Here is a 17,393-nt window from a genome sequence, read left to right as displayed (position 1 = left end):
ACTCCGCGCACGGTCCCTCAAACTCCCGCGGGACCGGGACCTGGAACGGCGCGGAACCGACTGTCGGAACTCAAGCAGCTTTCAAGACCGCTCCCGCAAAGACTTCGGCGCCATCGCCCGGCAGTCGGGGCACGACTTGGGGTCGTTGTCGCGCCCCAGGCAGAAAAGACACACTCGGTGCAGGTCCGTCACCGACATCATGCGGTGACATTCCTCGCAGGACTTAAAACCGGGCAGCCTAACTGTACCAGGAGTCGAAGACTTGATGAAACAATGGAGACAAAAAGCCTCAAAAAGTTAGTCAAAAAAAGACTAAGGGTACCTGCTCTTCCCGGATCAGCGCCAGCTGGCGCTGACAAAGAAAGAACTGTCAGCGCGCATGGACGGCATTTAAGCAGCGCCCGCAAAGTCATCCCGGCGACCATGACGTCAACAACGGTCGCGGAGCTGCACGACGCCTCCTAATGACGCGCAGGGGTACTGCTGACGAAAACTTTCCGGATCCAGTCTGACGCCTGGGGATATTCGAAGGTAAGGAATCTATCACTATGTGTTTCTTTCAGATATCCCATTACAGTCAATATTTTGACAAGAATCCTAAAATGTAGAGGGGTAAGTATCTGAGGAAGCGATCTGCATGGGAGCTACATGAGTACTCAACTCCCATGCTATCACGTTACCATTTCCTTGACCTGTTACCAATGTCTGAAACATGGTTGGCCTGAATTTCAATATCTTACAATGTCCGCCATCTCTGTGCTTGGATCATTGTACAACCTCCCAGACACGGATAATTGTAGTAGGGTTTCTCTCTCTGGAACAGAAGGAGGATAGCCAAATGCCAGTTTTAGTGTTTGTGTGTGTGTGTGTGGGGGAGGGGGGGAGGCCTGAGGAGGAAGGGGCTAGAGAAGGACATGGATGACGAGGCGGTCAGAAGAATGGTATTGTTATATTGCGTGGCGTGGAGTCAGGCCAGGCCTTGAGAAGTTGACAAGAGTGATTCTAGAACTGGAATCTGATCTCAGGTTGACCGTTGAGGAAACAATAAGATTTCAGTTGAGGTGGATGTATGTCGGAGGGCTCCACTAAGCAACTGAATAAAGAAGAGTATTTGAAGACATCAAGCCTCAGTGTGGTTACTTCTTACTGCGGCAAGTATCTTGCTTTCTCAACCTAAAAACCACAGCATATTTCCTGAGAGACATATGCATGAAAAATTGCCAATGTACACTTACAAGGCGTGCTTAATGACCCTCCAAGATCACATTATTCCTTTATTGTGCCCAACTGGTACAAGAATGTCAAATAATGTTTAAGACTGAATATGCTACTTACCAGTATGCATCTGTTCTTGGCATGTAGGGCTGCTGACATTCATATCTGTGCATAGATCGCCGCCTAGTGTTGGGTCCGGATGTTTGCACGTTGTTGTCCTGGAAGAGTCTTCGAAGTATCCTGAGATAGGTGACTCCTCCCCTGGACCATAGTGCGCATGGGCATCCTCTCCATCCTCAGATTGTTTTTCGTCATTGTGGCAGTGATGGAGTAGATACAGAAAGTGATGACCATGCTATACAGTAATTCTGAGAGCTGCAGCTGCTACAGCGCCGGGGAGGAGGGTGGGCGATATGAATGTCAGCAGCCCTACATGCCAAGAACAGATGCATACTGGTAAGTAGCATATTCAGTTCGAGGCATGTGGGCTGCTGAATTCATATCTGTGCATAGAATACATAGCAGTACCTCCTATTAGCGGCGGCTACCAGTGCCAGCTGCAGCGGTCTGAAAAAGTTTTGAGAACAGCCTGTCCTACAGCTGCCTGCTGTTTTGATTGCACATCTACACAGTAGTGTTTGGTAAATGTATGTGTAGTGGACCAGGTGGCTGCTCTACATATATCACGCAAAGGAATGTTTCCCAGGAAAGCCATGGAGGCCCCTAACTTACGTGTTGAGTGGGCTCGTGGGGGAATCGTTAATGTGCGTTTAGCCTTTTGATAGCAAATTTGAATACATTTAACGATCCATCTGGCTATACCTGCTTTGGAGATGGCGTTACCTTTGTGGTGTGGGGCAAAGGCAACGAAAAGTTGTTTTGTTTTCCTGAAGACTTTAGTCCTGTCTATATAGTACATGAGGGCTCTCTTTACATCCAGTGTATGGAGTGCTCTTTCTGAGACAGTTTGTGGGTTTTGAAAGAAAACAGGCAGTTCAATAGTTTGAGTCATGTGGAACTGCGAGATCACTTTGGGCATGAATTTTGGGTTGGTACGTAGTACAACCCTGTTTGCGTGAACCTGTATGAATGGCTCTTGAATGGTTAGTGCCTAGAGTTCACTAACTCTCCTTAAAGAAGTGATCGCTACTAGGAAAGCTACTTTCCAGGTGAGGAACTGAATCTCGCATGAGTGTAGAGGTTCGAAGGGTGGACCCATCATGCGTGTGAGGACCAAGTTGAGGTTCCACATTGGAGCTGGTGGGTGGCTTGGAGGAATTACTCGTTTGAGTCCTTCCAAGAATGCTTTGATGGCAGGCACTCTGAATAGAGAGAGGTGCTGCCTGGTCTGGAGATAGGCTGATATTGCGGTCAAATGGACACGTATTGAGGTGTATGCCAGATTGCATCGGTATAGGTGTAAGAGGTAACAAATTATGTTTTGGATGGATGCATCTAGCGGGTTAATGTCATTGTTATTGCAATAAATTACGAACCTTTTCCATTTGGCTGCATAGCAAGCTCTGGTAGTGGGTCTTCTAGCTTCCTTAATGATGTCCATACAGTCAGGTGGCAGATTCAGGTAGCCAAACTCTAGGACTTCAGGAGCCAGATTGCCAGGTTCAGCTGTTGCGGATCTGGGTGTTGAATCTCTCCATGGTTCTGCGTCAAATGCGCGGGTTTGATCCGCAGCCTTTGATGCGGCACCACGGAAAGTTCGAGAAAGGTGGTGTACCATGGTTGGCGTGCCCACGTTGGAGCAACCAGGACGAGTGTCAGTGAGTGTTGTCTGAGTTTGCACGCCACCAGCCGTATCAATGGTGCTGGGGGAAAAGCGTACGCAAATCTGCCGGACCAGTTCATCCATATCGCATTGCCCTGCGACTGCGGATGTGGGAACCTGGCGGCAAAGCTTTGGCATTTTGCGTTTTCGCTTGTGGCGAATAGGTCTATCTCTGGATGACCCCACGGTTGGAGTACTGATGGGTGTAACTACCACTCGTGCATCTGGTGGCTGTGTCTGCTGAGCAGATCCGCCATTTGGTTGTCCTTGCCGGGGAGGTGTTCCGCCATGAGGAACATGTTCCTCTGAATGGCCCACTTCCACATGCTCGGAGCCAGATGAGACAACTGTGGAGAGTGTGTTCCTCCCTGCTTTTGTATGTAGTACATGGCGGTCATGTTGTCCGTCCGGATCAACACGACCTTGTTGCACAGATGTACTTTGAATGCCTTCATGGCTAGGAAGATTGCCATCAGTTCCAGAAGGTTGATGTGCATCTTCTTTTGTTGTGTTGTCCATAGTCCCTGCACTGTGTAATTGAGTACATGAGCTCCCCATCCCTGGAGAGACACGTCCGCTGTCAGTATAATTTGTGGAACAGGCTCTTGGAACGGTCGGCCCTTGCAAAGGTTTTGTGGGTTCCACCAATGCAGAGAGTTGTATGCCCGACCGCTCACCAACACTAGGTCTTTCAGTTGCCCGTGAGCCTGATTCCATTGACGTGCTAAGCACTCCTGAAGCGGGCGCATATGTAGTCTCGCGTGTGGGACTATGAAGATGCAGGAGGCCATCATGCCTATCAACTGCATGAACACTCGCGCAGGAAGGGAGTGTTGTGGTTTGAACTTGGAAATCAGCATTTGTATGCTGTTGATCCTCACTAAATTCGGCTGAGCTGTGGCTGCCAGAGTGTCTATGGTCGCACCTAGGTACTGTTGTACGTGTGCGGGTTGGAGATGTGATTTTGGGTAATTTAGTGAGAACCCCAGACTGTGAAGAAGGTGAATGGTGTGGGACATGTGGCTGGCACATTGCTGGGCTGACTTTGCCTGAACAAGCCAGTCGTCCAGGTAAGGGTAGACGTGAATGTGTTGCCTCCGTAGATGTGCAGCCACAGTAGCTAGGCACTTTGTGAAAACTCTGGGTGCTGTTGTCACGCCGAAGGGGAGAACCTTGAATTGGTAGTGCTGCCCTTGAATAGTGAACCTGAGATATTTTCTGTGTGAGGGGTGAATGGGTATGTGGAAATATGCGTCTTTGAGATCTAGCGTGGCTAGGAAGTCTCCCTGTTTGAGCAGCGGGAGGACTTGTTGTAGGGTGAGCATGCGGAAATGCTCTGACAGAATGTAGCGGTTAAAGGGTCTCAGGTCTAGTATAGGTCTGAGTGACCCGTCCTTTTTTGGTATTAAGAAGTACAGGGAGTATATCCCCATGCCTTTTTCGTGGACGGGTACGACCTCTATTGCGCCTTTTTCCAGCATACTTAGTACTTCCTGCTGTAAGAGCGCTAAGTGCTCTGAGGACATAGGACGGTGTTTTGGCGGTATTGTGGGTGGAGTGGAGGTTAATTCTAGGCAGTAACCGTGTTTGATAATATCTTTGACCCACCTGTCCGTGGTGATGGAGTTCCACGTGGACAGGAACCATTGTAGCCTTCCCCCCGACAGGTGTTATGTGGTCGGGAGGAAGGGAGAGGGCGTCACTGTTTGTTCTTGGGGGAGGACCTGGTATTGCCGTATCCGCGTCCTCTGCCCTTTGTGCTGGAGCCACGATACCCACCCCGGGTGTTTTTATCGTAGGTACTTTGTGTGTTGCCCTTGTTGTAGGTTTGCTGTGACCCCTGTCCTCTACCTGCTCCTCTATTTCCGGGGCGACGAAAGGAGCCACTCCGAAAGGTCTGTGTTTGGAGAGCCCCCATGGACTTTGCAGTGTCTGTGTCCTTTTTTATTTTCTCTAGGGTGTTGTCAACTTCCGGCCCGAATAAGTAGTCGGGGTTGACCGGCTGATTGAGAATGTTATTTTGAACCTCAGGTTTGAATCCGGAGATTCGTAACCAGGCGTGTCGTCGTAGCATGACGCTGGTGTTTATTGCTCTGGCAGCTGTATCTGCGGCATCCAGTGCACACTTAATGGATGCGTTTGTGAGGAGTTGTCCCTCCCTGATGAGGATCTCTGCTCCCTCTTTGTATTGGTCAGGGAGATGTTGGAGTAGGGTTTCTAATGTGTCATAGTGTGCGCGATCGTAGCGAGCTAGGAGCGCCTGTGTATTGGCAATACGCCATATGTTAGCTGCCTGGGCTGCCACCCGTTTGCCGGAGGTCTCTAGCACCTTGGACTCTTTGTCCGGGGGAGGAGCATCCCCAGTTGTTTGCGAGTGTGCCCGTTTGCGAGCATTTGCGACTACGTTGGAATCTAGAGGCAACTGGCCTCTAATGTACGTAGGGTCCCCAGGCGCCGACCTATATTTTTTGTCGATCCTGGGGTTTATCACTCTTGCCCCGGTGGGTTCTTTGAAAATGTCCTTTGCTGGTTTGAGGACACCTTTTAGCATGGGTAGAGTTTTGATATTCCTTTCTGAGGATGCGAAAGTATCCATTAGAAAATCGTCCTCGATTGTGTCAGAGTGAAGTTGCACACCATGATTTTCCGCAGCACGTTCAATTAGGGCGTTGAATGCGGCAGTGTCCTCTGTGGGAGATGTTTTTGCGCCATAGAGCTGCGTGTCCTGTGTATCCATAGGTGCACCTGTGTCTACAGGGTCATCCCAAGCCTGGTCAGGGTCCTGTTGGCCCTCAGTGTCCATCCCTCTTGGGTAGGGGACGTCGTCACCCATATAGTCCTCCAAAACGTCGGTTTCGGAGTGTGTCGGGGAGAAGGACTGTGGAACTGGGTAGGAGGTATGGAGTCGTTCGTAAAGAACCGGCTCCGAATCCGCTGGCAGCTTTTTCTTCAGCGGGATCCGGTAGGAGTCCAAAGCGTGTTCGGAAGATATTCTCCGCTTGTGGAGCATTATTCTGCTGGTGTCGGCATCGATGATGTGAGATGGTGACGTCTCCGTAGGAGAGCGTTCGGCGGGTGTTATCCTAGTTTGGGTGACACGAGTTCTTATTTCAAACATTTTTGGCGCCGTGGATGGCGGCAGGCCAAAAGTGATATGAGGTGTCGCTGGAGAAGCTTTTTGAGCTTTTTTCGGCTCTGGGCCCGACGTGTCCTGGAGGGCTGCCTTTTCTTTGATGCGTTGCAAGGATTCTGCAACTTGTCGCACCTGGAGCGCCGACGGTTGTTTGGCGCCGAGCGGTTCAGTAGAGGCAGGCGTGGGCTTCTTCGGGGCCACGGGGTCATCGAGTCGAGGAGAGGCGGTAGCCGTTGACGGCGTCGATGATTGTGCCTTAGGTGCTGCTTTCAAAGGGGTGTGCAACGCAGCGGCCATTTTGACCTTCGTGGCCGGAGCTGATTGTTTCCGTGCCTGGTGCCGAGGCGGTTTGTCGGTGCCGATGGCCTTTTTCCGTGTGTCGGCGCCGACGTCTGCTGCTGCGAGTTCGGCACCGAAGTCCCGTTTGGTGCGGTCGGTGCCGACGGGTTTTGCTGGCGTCGAAGGTGTAGTGGGCTTCGATCCGACCAGTACCACTTTCAGTTTCGGTTTCTGTGGAACCGACACGACTTTTGGTTTCGGTTTTGATGAAGGGAAACCAGCCGGTTTGGGTCCTAATGGCTGTCGCTGAATGTCCGAGGCCGGGCCCGAGGGCGGGGCCGAAGAACCGCGAGATAGGTCTTGGGTAAGGCCTGAAGGCGATCCCTCGACCGGAGCCATAGACTGACGCACTGGGATATCCTCCGTCTGTACGGGTAGGCCTTGCTCGTCACCGGAGCCACTTTCTTCGGCCCCTAAGGCCTCATCGTAGTCTCCTACCTCGGTATCGTCTTCATCTCTGTGAAAAAGTTGTTCTTCGATGTCTTCCGATCCGGAATCGTGTTCGGAAGCGGGGCTGGAGGGCAGGTTCTCCACGCTTTCTACATCTTCGTCCTCGGCGCTGAAGATGTTGGTCGGGGCCGGTGCCGCTTGCTGCGCTTCAAGTCTCGCCGCTCGTCGATTCCGAAGGGTCTTCTTGGATCGGAATCGGGCACAGGCCATACATGTGGATTCGTCGTGATCCGGTGAAAGGCATTTGTTGCACACCGGGTGGACGTCGATATGGGGATATTTCGCATTGCAAACAGGACACCGCTTGAATGGTGTCCTCGATTCCATCGTCGATGGTGTCGATGCGAAAAAGTTGTTTTTGAAGTTAATAAACTAACAAGTAACTGTCGATACCGATCGGGAACAGTACCGACGCGAACTAAAGGCCTTTTGGCCTGAAAAAAGTTTTTCCTAACTTGAGTCAAGATAAGCACATCCGAACCCAATGGCGGAAAAAAACAATCTGAGGATGCCCATGCAAACTATGGTCCAGGGGAGGAGTCACCTATCTCAGGATACTTCGAAGACTCTTCCAGGACAACAACGTGCAAACATCCGGACCCAACACTAGGCGGCGATCTATGCACAGATATGAATTCAGCAGCCCACATGCCTCGAACCTGAATAAACAATTAATTTGTAAGAATGGTAGCTAATTAACTACAAGGAGTGACCAGCAAGACTAGAGATGTTTCAAATCACAAGGGAAAAAAATAGTGGATCTTTTATGATGTGGAATACCCGTTCAGCATACAGCTCTAAATACAAGTGAGCATGGTACACAAATTCCCTTTCTGTACCCAGTCTTCTTGCTCATGATTTCTTCCCACCATACTCCTCCTTTGTTATCACACTCTTCTTTCCACTTTTCTTACACGACACCTTTTAATCCCTACTTCGGGCTATTTTTTTTAATTCTATTTAGTATCTTTAATTTGTATAACTGCCCTCCATCTTCCCTTCATTAAATCTAGACATTTCCCAATTGAAGGAAACATGGACAAACTTCACATTTACCTTGCAGTTCTGACACATCCCCCCATTAAAGAGAGGGTGCTCCAGGGAGACATTTAAGCTTCCACAAGAGATGCAGATATCTGGAGAGAAGAAAACAAGAAACAATGTTAAAAAAACGACAGTTTGTCACATCTGATTGCCCTACACCTCTTGTCTGCATCCACAACTTTGTCAAGCCAATGAGTGCCCAAAAAACAAGGAGCGAAGTCATCATATTTACCTTTAGATGCAACCTCCTTGTACGAGATAGGGTTTACGTTTGCAGAGTCTCACTGAACATTTCTACACTCGCAGGGCAAGCACCCACACACTTTTCACAGGTCCAGAAAAATGCTCCATCCAAAGTTTACCCAAGTCTCACCTGCCTCACTAAACAATATTAACTTAGGGTGTATCACATGGAGTCATAAAACATTGTCATCAATGTGTGTGCCATTTTGAAATCCTCAAACAGATAACCTAATTCTACATATATGCTACAACATATAAACACATTAGTACACAGCATGAAACTCCATTTGTGTAACATGTATGAGACAAAAGAGTCCGTAATAACATAAATACACACACTTCAATGAGAAGCCTTTCTTGCAATGCAGTGTTTGGGAAGAGAGAGAGAGTCATTCCAGCAGTGCCTGTCCTGCTAACTGAAGCTAGGCAGCTCACCTGCGCTACTTATTAATCAGATTGAAAACATCACCTCCACCTCCTGGGTGTAATTCACTAGGGAAAGACTACCACCACTCAAAAACCATTCACATACTGAACCCGTATTCACACGCCTCAGACAGAAGGACCTGCCTGCATCTTCTACCTCACTGGAATGAAAGTAGAAAAGACAAGACTTTCCTGCCATCTCTCAACTAGGTCTGAGAGAAACCCACACCATCGTCCACTACTCCCCAAAGATTAGAACTCAAGACAAAATAGCTCGCAACCTCTCCTCCATCCAATTTTTAGTATTCCCCACCTCCTATCTAATAGACCTTGAGAAGGAGACCATTCATCACATCCATATATTGGGGGAAGGTTGTATGCATGACCCACTGGATGGTTCAATTGTACAACTAATATATGATCTAGCAGATAAACTGCAGATTTAGGTCTAATCTTGACTTCCAAAAATTGGGAAATACTAGGAAATCAGCTAATCTCTTGATGGAAAAAAATAAACATTTGCATATATCAACTACGTTTTCTTAACACTTTCCTAAAATTGAAATGGAATACTTCTGCAATGGAATTAACACAATATTTCTGGAGGTAGTTTCATAACATCTTTAATTCCTTTGAGTGTATCACATCTGTTCTCCCATGGGACTACAGAGTTTTAGGGAGAGTAAAGAAGTACTCACTTCCAATGGGAACCTGAGGTGATAAATACATACAAGGCAACTTTCATGTTTACTAGAGTCAGAGGCGCTGCAGCTCTCTTGAGGCTGACTCAGAAGATTGATCAATCCAAGCACATATAAACCTGGTTAATATACTGGACTAATCTTCTGACACTGCTGTTATCAAATAGCACTTTGTTAAGGAGAAGGCAGCCACCCTGAGCTAATCACAACACTGCAATGCAGCGTTGTGATTGGTCTGAGCGCCGTGGTTCGGCGCTCAGACGGGGACTGGGGGCCTGGGCATGTTCTCCACCCAGGCTGTAGTGCAGCCTGGGTGGAGAACATGCAAAGTGTGCATGACTGTTTGGCCGGCCCTAGATGGCTGGCCAAACATTCAAGTTCAATGAGGGAGTGCAAACCACTTCTACCCTGCTCTGTCAGCAGAGAAGCCCCGTCCCGTCCACAAAGCTGCCGCAACAAGAAAAAACTAAAATTATAATACCTTAGAGTTTTTACTATTTTATTTTTTTATACTGCTTAAAAGCAAATCCTTGTCTCATGTGGTGGGAAATATTCCTAAAAAGATGATCTAGCTGTTTGTGTGAAACATCTTCCAGATTCCTCTACTCCTTGGGATGTGAACCATTTATCCATAAAAGCCTTTCACAAGGCCTCAGAAATTAGTCTGCAGGAAACATGCGCCAGCTTGAGAAACACATAGCCCATTCTGCGGAGGAAAGGCTTTTTCCTATCTCGCTCCCTACTACTGGAACAAGCTTCCACTTCATGTTCGCTTGTGTCCATACTATTGTAAATTTAAGAAACTACTAAAATCTCATCTAATCTGAATTCCTTCTCCCTCCACTGATTCTTGTATTCCGCAACAGCGCCGAGATGCCCCTGAATGAGTTGTGCACTATATTAAATATAAATACATAACATAGTGCCCCTTCACAAGAGTTATTACAAAACTGGTCCCTTTTTAATGCTAAAATAGAGATTCTAAGGAACTCTCTTTAATGGGCAAATCAGTCCAAAGAAATTATGGCACCATCTCTATTCCGATTAAGGTAATTTCGTACTCCCAAATATTAGAGGGGTGTCTGATGTCCTCTGTGTCAACTTTTTTTCCCTTTAAACATGTCAGCAGTGTTTCACATGGTCGACCACAGTCGCAGTACCCTGCTGCAAAACCTCTCCAACACGGACATATCAGGACCACTCTTCTTTTAATTTCAATCTTTTATGAAAAAGGATCCTCAAAACATTAAGCATGGTAACTTTGTTTCTAAATGTTTTTCTATGAGCTGCAGTGTTAATCAGGGCTGAAACTTATTTATTCAATGCCTATATCCAACCTCAGGCTTCTTTAATTCACTTGCAGGGACTTCAATTCTACAACTATGTGAAAAATACAAAACTTCTTTTTAAAATGACTTGACGCAAAGCATGCTACAAGAACCTTTGTCACTGCCTGGCTGAAATTAAGGCTTGAATGAATCACAATTGGCGCAAACTAAACTCAGACATGGTCAACTCTCAGCATGGTCTGAACTATATTGGTTTGCAGAACCAGGCCATATATCATTCACCTCACCCAAAGAAAAATGTCCAGATGGGAAACTGAATGAAAAGTTTAGCATGATGACAAGTGTCCGAGGTTGCAGGAACATGGAATTTGTAGTTCCACAAAATAGGTAAAGCGATACCCTTACTGTCTCTAGAAGGTCAGTCAGTACATAGCTACTTTGGCCCTCATTTGATCAACACTAGAATATTGTAATTCAGTACATTTAGGCCTGACCAAGACTCTGCTCCATCAACCTCAATGAATACAGACTCATACTTCTAGGCATTTTCTTTCAGCTCCTTTCTTTACCAGAGCCTCTATGATTCTACAGCTGCTTTACTGGCTACCTACTGTTGCTAGAATCCAATATAAGGTGCAATGCACAGTCCACCATGCTATTTATTCTCCTACCCCTTTTTCGGTTCTTGTGCATCTATCACTATCACCACAGGAGATCACTACGCTCTTCTGAAGCAACTTTGTTTCAAATACCCCAGATCTCCAAAACCTTCAAACGTGGCTGCTCTTTAGCCTATCTGGTCTCGAAGTATAGAACACTAAAGACCCATGGTCGCAAATACTGGTTTTGGGAAGAAACTGAAAACGTTACTTTTTAATTAACAATTTTTCACTGGCTGTCTATTGAATTTTTCAATGCCCAAAAACCCTAAGGCGGACATGCGCTCTGTAAAGAAACACAGTTAAGAAGTTAAAGGAAGAGTGTTCTAGATGAAGGGGGCTTCAAGAAGCTGGGTAGGAGGACTGGCCCGATGTAACTCAGGGTAGGATTTGCCCCAAAATGGCCTTGTAGAGAGGCCTTGAGAACCTGGTCTCTCTGTAGGACGTCCCAGGGCAAAGTGATTCGCTCTAGGAAATGGTGGAGGCGTGTTGACACTATTGCCGACTCCTCCCAAAAACATGGGCACAAGTCACGCAAAGTGACTTCTGAAGTTAATCTCACCAGAAAAGCAGAAGCATTCATGACAGCTGGGTGCAAAGGAAAACTGCAACCATGTTTTGTGGTTTCACCCAAAAAAGGCACAAGTGCTTAGGACAGCTGTACGTTAAAAAAACTTTCAACTGGATAGTCAGTGGTTGACTATCAGAGCCCCTTGGCCAGGATCAAGCTCTGACATGGGGTGGGCTCTGCGCTTGTTTTGTGGGACAGGACGGAGGTGAGGAGTGGTCCTGGGAACACAATAACTGTCAAAAAATGGGGCATCAATACATGCAGCCTAAGAATGACAACACTTTACCTGGCTTATCGGTGACAGATCCATAGCAGGAGGAGAGAAAAGGGACACTGGGCCAGTCAGTCTTGGGACTGCCTAAATTTGTTAAGCAGTACCAGGGGTATGGAATTTCTATAGCCCGACTCCCGGGACACATTGTTTGGGGTCAAGGACAACAAGTTTTTATGTTTATTTTGTCCTTGGGACAAAGTAGGCCCAATCCCCTGCAGCACAAACCCTTTGGCTGCTAGTTTACAGCACCACATTATGAATCAGGGAAGGGCATTGTCTGCAAGTATTTCAATGGGAAAATGCTGTTTGAACTTTATTTATGGTTCATTAATGCAAAGCCTTTAGTATTAGGGTGAGCGCTGTAAGGAAATGTTGTAAGCTTGGACTATGCTCCTGACAGTGGTCCCAGTTGTGAGAAGTTGGCCTGATATATGATGTCACTAGTTCTAGTGTACACCTTGTATCAGTCCAATAAACCCTTATGGTGATTGGTTGTAAAGTCAACCTTATAGTCCAGCTATCCTTGTGGTAGCATGGACAAGAGCAGTCTTAGGCTAAACTCTGTATGGCATGTGAAGCCAGCTGTTATACCATTTGCAATCCCTTGAATACCAAATGAAAGGACACCACAACAGATATATATATAAAATAGGATGCATTTATTCTAGTCAAAATACCCTCAGCACTCTTTATGAGATTCGAGGTAAGTACAACACAGTCTTATTTAAGCATACATAAGTCACACAGGTAAGTAATACAGTTAGGCCCGAGGGGCCACGCAAACCATATACTAAGTAAGTGGTATAAGAACCACTGTCACGAACACAGGTTAGGCCTAGGCCTAGGGAATCGCTGGGGCTACACTATCCTACCAGTTGCTAGGCAGTGGGAGGCCCACGGGATTCGGGTACAGAGTGGAAACACTCACGCGTAATGCGTTAAAGTCAATAGAAATAGTGATGGTTAGAAATTAAGAGTTTTAGGACACTTCGGAAAGAGTTAGGAGTTAGAGACTTGGAAACTAGACCCTAGGATAGTCAATACCCTTGTGAGCACCGGAGTACTCAAGTTACCTAGCCCACGGGCTGCGGGTGCATAGGTGTGAACTTGCGTTGGGTTTCGTCGTCGACTCCTATGGATGCCTGAAGAAAAGATGCTGACAGGCAGTCAGTGAAGAGTGTCCGGAGGATTCCAAGTTTGGAATCAAGAAGGAGAGTACCTGCAAGCAGAAGGGACAGAGTCTAGGTCACCAGCCAGGAGCCGGGAAGGAACCAGGCGGTGTCGTGAAGATGCAGGTGAAGAGGTGAAGAGGTGAAGCTTGTCGCAGCAGCCACGGGTACCAGGAGGCGTCGAGGACGACCAGAACCAGGAGACGAGCTGTCCCACGAGGGCTCTTGCTGTTGGCGGCGTCGATGTAGAGTTTGAACCCAACAAGCCTTGGCAAGCGCAACCCACGCAGACTGAAGGATTCGCTTCTGTTGCAGGCCAGGAAGGCCTGAGGTGCTTCTCTTTCACAGGGAAGCAAGGGCCAAGTCTGGAGGAGGCAAACTAGCGGTGGAAAGTCAAGGGTTTGTCGTCGCAGAGGTTACTAGCCAACGGGCAAGCAACCGGACAGACGCATCGAGCAGGAAAAAGCAGAAGGGCCTCACGCAGAACTCGTGGAGAGTGGAGGGCTGATCTTCGGTGCAGATGGTGCTCGGGGTTGGGGCTTCTCAATCCCCAGAGCGCAACTTCGAGGATGCCTCAGAAGCTGCGCTGGAAGCTAGTAGCCAATTTTCCCAGGTAGCCGGTCCCACGTCTCTCGTAGCCTCCACGGATCTCAGCTTTGCTGTGGATGTGGATCAGTGTCGGAGAAGTCTGGAAGTCAAGGCGCTGGTCGGGCTCTGCAGTCGGTTCCTCGTAGAACTTGGGCAAAGCAAACGGCAGGTCGCTTGATGGTGCCTGTTTGCACAGGGTGGCCACTCCTTGGCCACAAGGGAGATTCTTCAGTCTTCTTCCGTAGTCGAATGCCGAAGGTCCAGAGTTTCTGTTCAAGTTTCAGGATAATCCAAAGTCCTAGGGACTCAGCTCCCACTCTTATACTAATCTGGGGGGCTGGGTTACCTGCTAGGTCCCTCCTATGGGTGGGACCAGGGAGGGGGGTGGTTACACCCCCTTCCCTTTGTCCAGTTTCGCGCCAGGACTGGGGCTGGAGTGCCCCAGCACCGGTTTGAACCTGACAATGCATGGGACACCTTGTGTGCCCCGGGCAGTCTCTTGTTTCTTTCATCCCTCCCTGCCCCAATACACTAAGTTCTGTCTAGGGTGGTGCTAGCACCTCCCAAGGCAGGAAACCTATTGTCCAAGCCTCCCTCGCTGGAAGGACTCCCAGCAGCAGGAGGTCAGACTTGTGTCTGTGGCAGCAGCATCCATTTTGTGATGCTGGGGCTCTGGTTAACTTTAACCGGGTAGTAGGTCTTCAACATGTCTTCTCCCTCTAGAAGGGAGGAATACTATCCTCACCGCCAGCAATGGTGTGGGGGTAGTATTCCAAAGTGTTAGACACCTTACACAACATGTTTTGATAAAGCCAAACCATAGTTACCATAACCGCGAGGATTATAAGGCACTTTAAGAGTATATGGTAGGCAATATCATAGAACAGCTATAAGGACATGGTTCCGAAAGCTGCAGACAGGCTCAGCTCACGCTAGAGCACCATCTCACATGTTACCAAGCACTCTGCCTTCAGGATTGTTAAGGCCTGCCATAGGAGTGACTGATAGGTTACCCATGTGTCTATATAAGGCAGGTATAGGAATACTATACCTAAGCAAGGGGTGATTACACGACCTTGCCCCAGCTGAGTGATCAGCCAGTTGTGTCATAATGGGAGGCCAGCCAGGGGTGGCATAATACATGCTGCAGCCCCTGGTAGGCCTAGGGTACACCCATGCCCTGGGTACCTAAGGTACACTGTACAGGGCCCTAGAGGGTGATCCTTACCAATTGGGTTATGTACCTAAAGTACATAGTGTGAATTTAGAGAGAGAACAGCTGGGCTGTGGGTCTGATTAGCAGGCCCACAGCCACATCTAAGTCGAAAATCAGTAAAGCAAAAGCAAAAAGTGGGGGTGAACATAGAAAGCAGACCCTACTCTCCTACACCAGTAAAAGAATGTGTGCACACAAATTTACAAAGTTTAACAGTATGAGGCTATGTATAATGCTCCCAAATTGCTCTCTCATTGGATGCAAATATTCGGAGAAGCTGGAAAGCAAGATTGAGAAGTCTTTGCTTTCAAATTAAATGTTCACAAAGTATAAAACTAGGAAAAAACGTTTTGCTAAATTAACGTGAAATTTTAGGTACCATTGCTTTGCAGCATCATCTACTAAAATGTGTTGATGCATGTTAGTATTCCCTCAAAAAAATATTCATAATAGAAAATCAGTGCAACCAGTTCAACAAGATTATGGGAAACATGAAAATGCCAATTTTGAATATGTTGTGGACTGACCCTGCCACTGGTTGTACTGTGGACGGTATGACTGCGAGGCAGGTGTATACGAGGAGTACCGATATTGCTGGTTACCCCCTATGTATGAAGGAAGACCTCTACCTCTTGCTCCCCGAAAAGGGACCTTGCGGTACTGAAGCATCCCTAACGACCTCGCTGTGTATGTGTCTTTCTTAATGTCTTTCCAGCGCAACATCTATGTGTTTACCAATGAGCGCTTCTCCATCGAATGGAAGGTCTAAAATTTTGTTCTGACCCTCAGGTCTAAACGAGGTTGCTTGAAGCCATCCCTGGCGACGAAGGACCACTGCTCCAGCCAGGGAACGGAACGCAGTTGTCGCAATATGCATTGTGCAATCAATCATCTCAGAGGAGGCCCTCTCTCCTTCCTGGAGGATATTTTTCACTTCGGCCTTGCGGTCTTCAGGCAGTTGGTCGAGGTAGGGAGATAGATCACACCACATCTGGCGGTCGTAGCAGCCAAAAATGGCTTAAGCGTTAGCCGCTTTGACCAGCAGGCTTGACATAGATTAAAACCTCTTGCCAGCATTGTTCAAGCGTCTGCCTTCTCTGTCCGGAGGCGTTGTTGGAGGAGCTGCCGGATTTTTTTGACTTCCTCTGCACTGCCTGTGATATAACTGGGTCCGGTTTTGGCTGACTCAAAAGGCAAGCCGGGCTATCCTCCGGGGATTTATATTTCTTCTCCAATCGAGGAAGCACTGGGACCACCGTGGCTGGAATCTTCATGAATTTCAAGCCCTCTTCCCATACATGATTGACAGTGGGAATTGTTCTTACTGACTTTTTAAAGGGTTCCTTAAAGTCATATAAGAAACACTCAAGACTGTACAGAAAGGCATAGGTGCATCAAACCTTTTGGCTGCCCTTTCTAGCAGATTGTGGAAACCGCCTATGTCCCCAGGTGGAGAATCTACTGGAACTGGTGAAGGAGAAGCAGGAGTAGGAATAATATAATCATCCCATTCCCTATGTGGGTCCGGGAGATCTGTATCTCCCTGGTAGTCATCTGAGGTATCATCCTGGATAAGGGGAGCAGCTAGTGGTGGATCCTCTATCAATTGCAGTGGTAGTGGTGGTAGCCAAGGGGTGGAAGGCCCCACAGGAGGACCAGCTGGATATGAGACTTGTTCCAGAGCCGAAGATGGTGTCGGAAATCTCCGTTTATAGTCGGAGAGCATAAACTGCAAGTCTGAAATCAAGGAGGATGGCATACAGACCATCTCCCCCTGATAACCTCTATGGTAGTCCTGGGGAGGATCATGTAAATGTAAATAAATGTATATTTGATACTTGTATGGCGCACTACTCACCCGCAAGGGTCTCAAGGCGCTTGTACGAATACCGCTGTGGAACCCATCCTGGCATTCCCTGTGAGGCGTCCACTCCTGGGCACCCCCAAGGTGGAGGCCAGGCATACTTAGCGTTGTGGAGGCCGTTGTGGAGATTAAGCAAGCTATTGCCCAGAGTTGCAGAGTGGGACTCCATGATTGGAATAGGCACCGAGGCGAGAATTATCAGGTCCGTGGAATTTTTAGAGCCCAAGACCCGCCGAGGCGGGGAATTGAACCCTGGTCCCGGGCTAGACCTCTGCATCAGGGTCTACCGCTCTAATCATTGAGCCACACTTCTCCACTCCTGTTTATCTCCATATCCGTCTTCAAAATCCAGATCTTGGCACTTAATGTGCAGTTCTGAAGGGCTATGTGCGTAACCAAATGGACTTTCTTCATCTGAATCTTCTTCCT

General features: G+C 47.9%; 1 protein-coding gene across 9 annotated transcripts in view; it reads right to left on the bottom strand.

Moving 5' to 3' along the window:
• The window catches only part of DNMT3A (DNA methyltransferase 3 alpha), a 1,939,932-nt gene that overhangs the window by 557,714 nt on the left and 1,364,825 nt on the right, over positions 1 to 17,393 (bottom strand). For all 9 annotated transcript variants that reach the window (XM_085613211.1, XM_085613216.1, XM_085613220.1 and 6 more), the window contains one exon: positions 7,977 to 8,056. In XM_085613211.1, coding sequence (XP_085469337.1) covers positions 7,977 to 8,056 — 80 coding nt within the window. The remainder of the gene's footprint in view (positions 1 to 7,976; positions 8,057 to 17,393) is intronic.

This window comes from Triturus cristatus, chromosome 6, assembly GCF_964204655.1.
Source record: "Triturus cristatus chromosome 6, aTriCri1.1, whole genome shotgun sequence".
NCBI classification, from domain to species: domain Eukaryota; kingdom Metazoa; phylum Chordata; class Amphibia; order Caudata; family Salamandridae; genus Triturus; species Triturus cristatus.
Note: the sequence above shows the minus strand (reverse complement) of the source record. Positions and strands in the feature narration are given on the sequence as shown.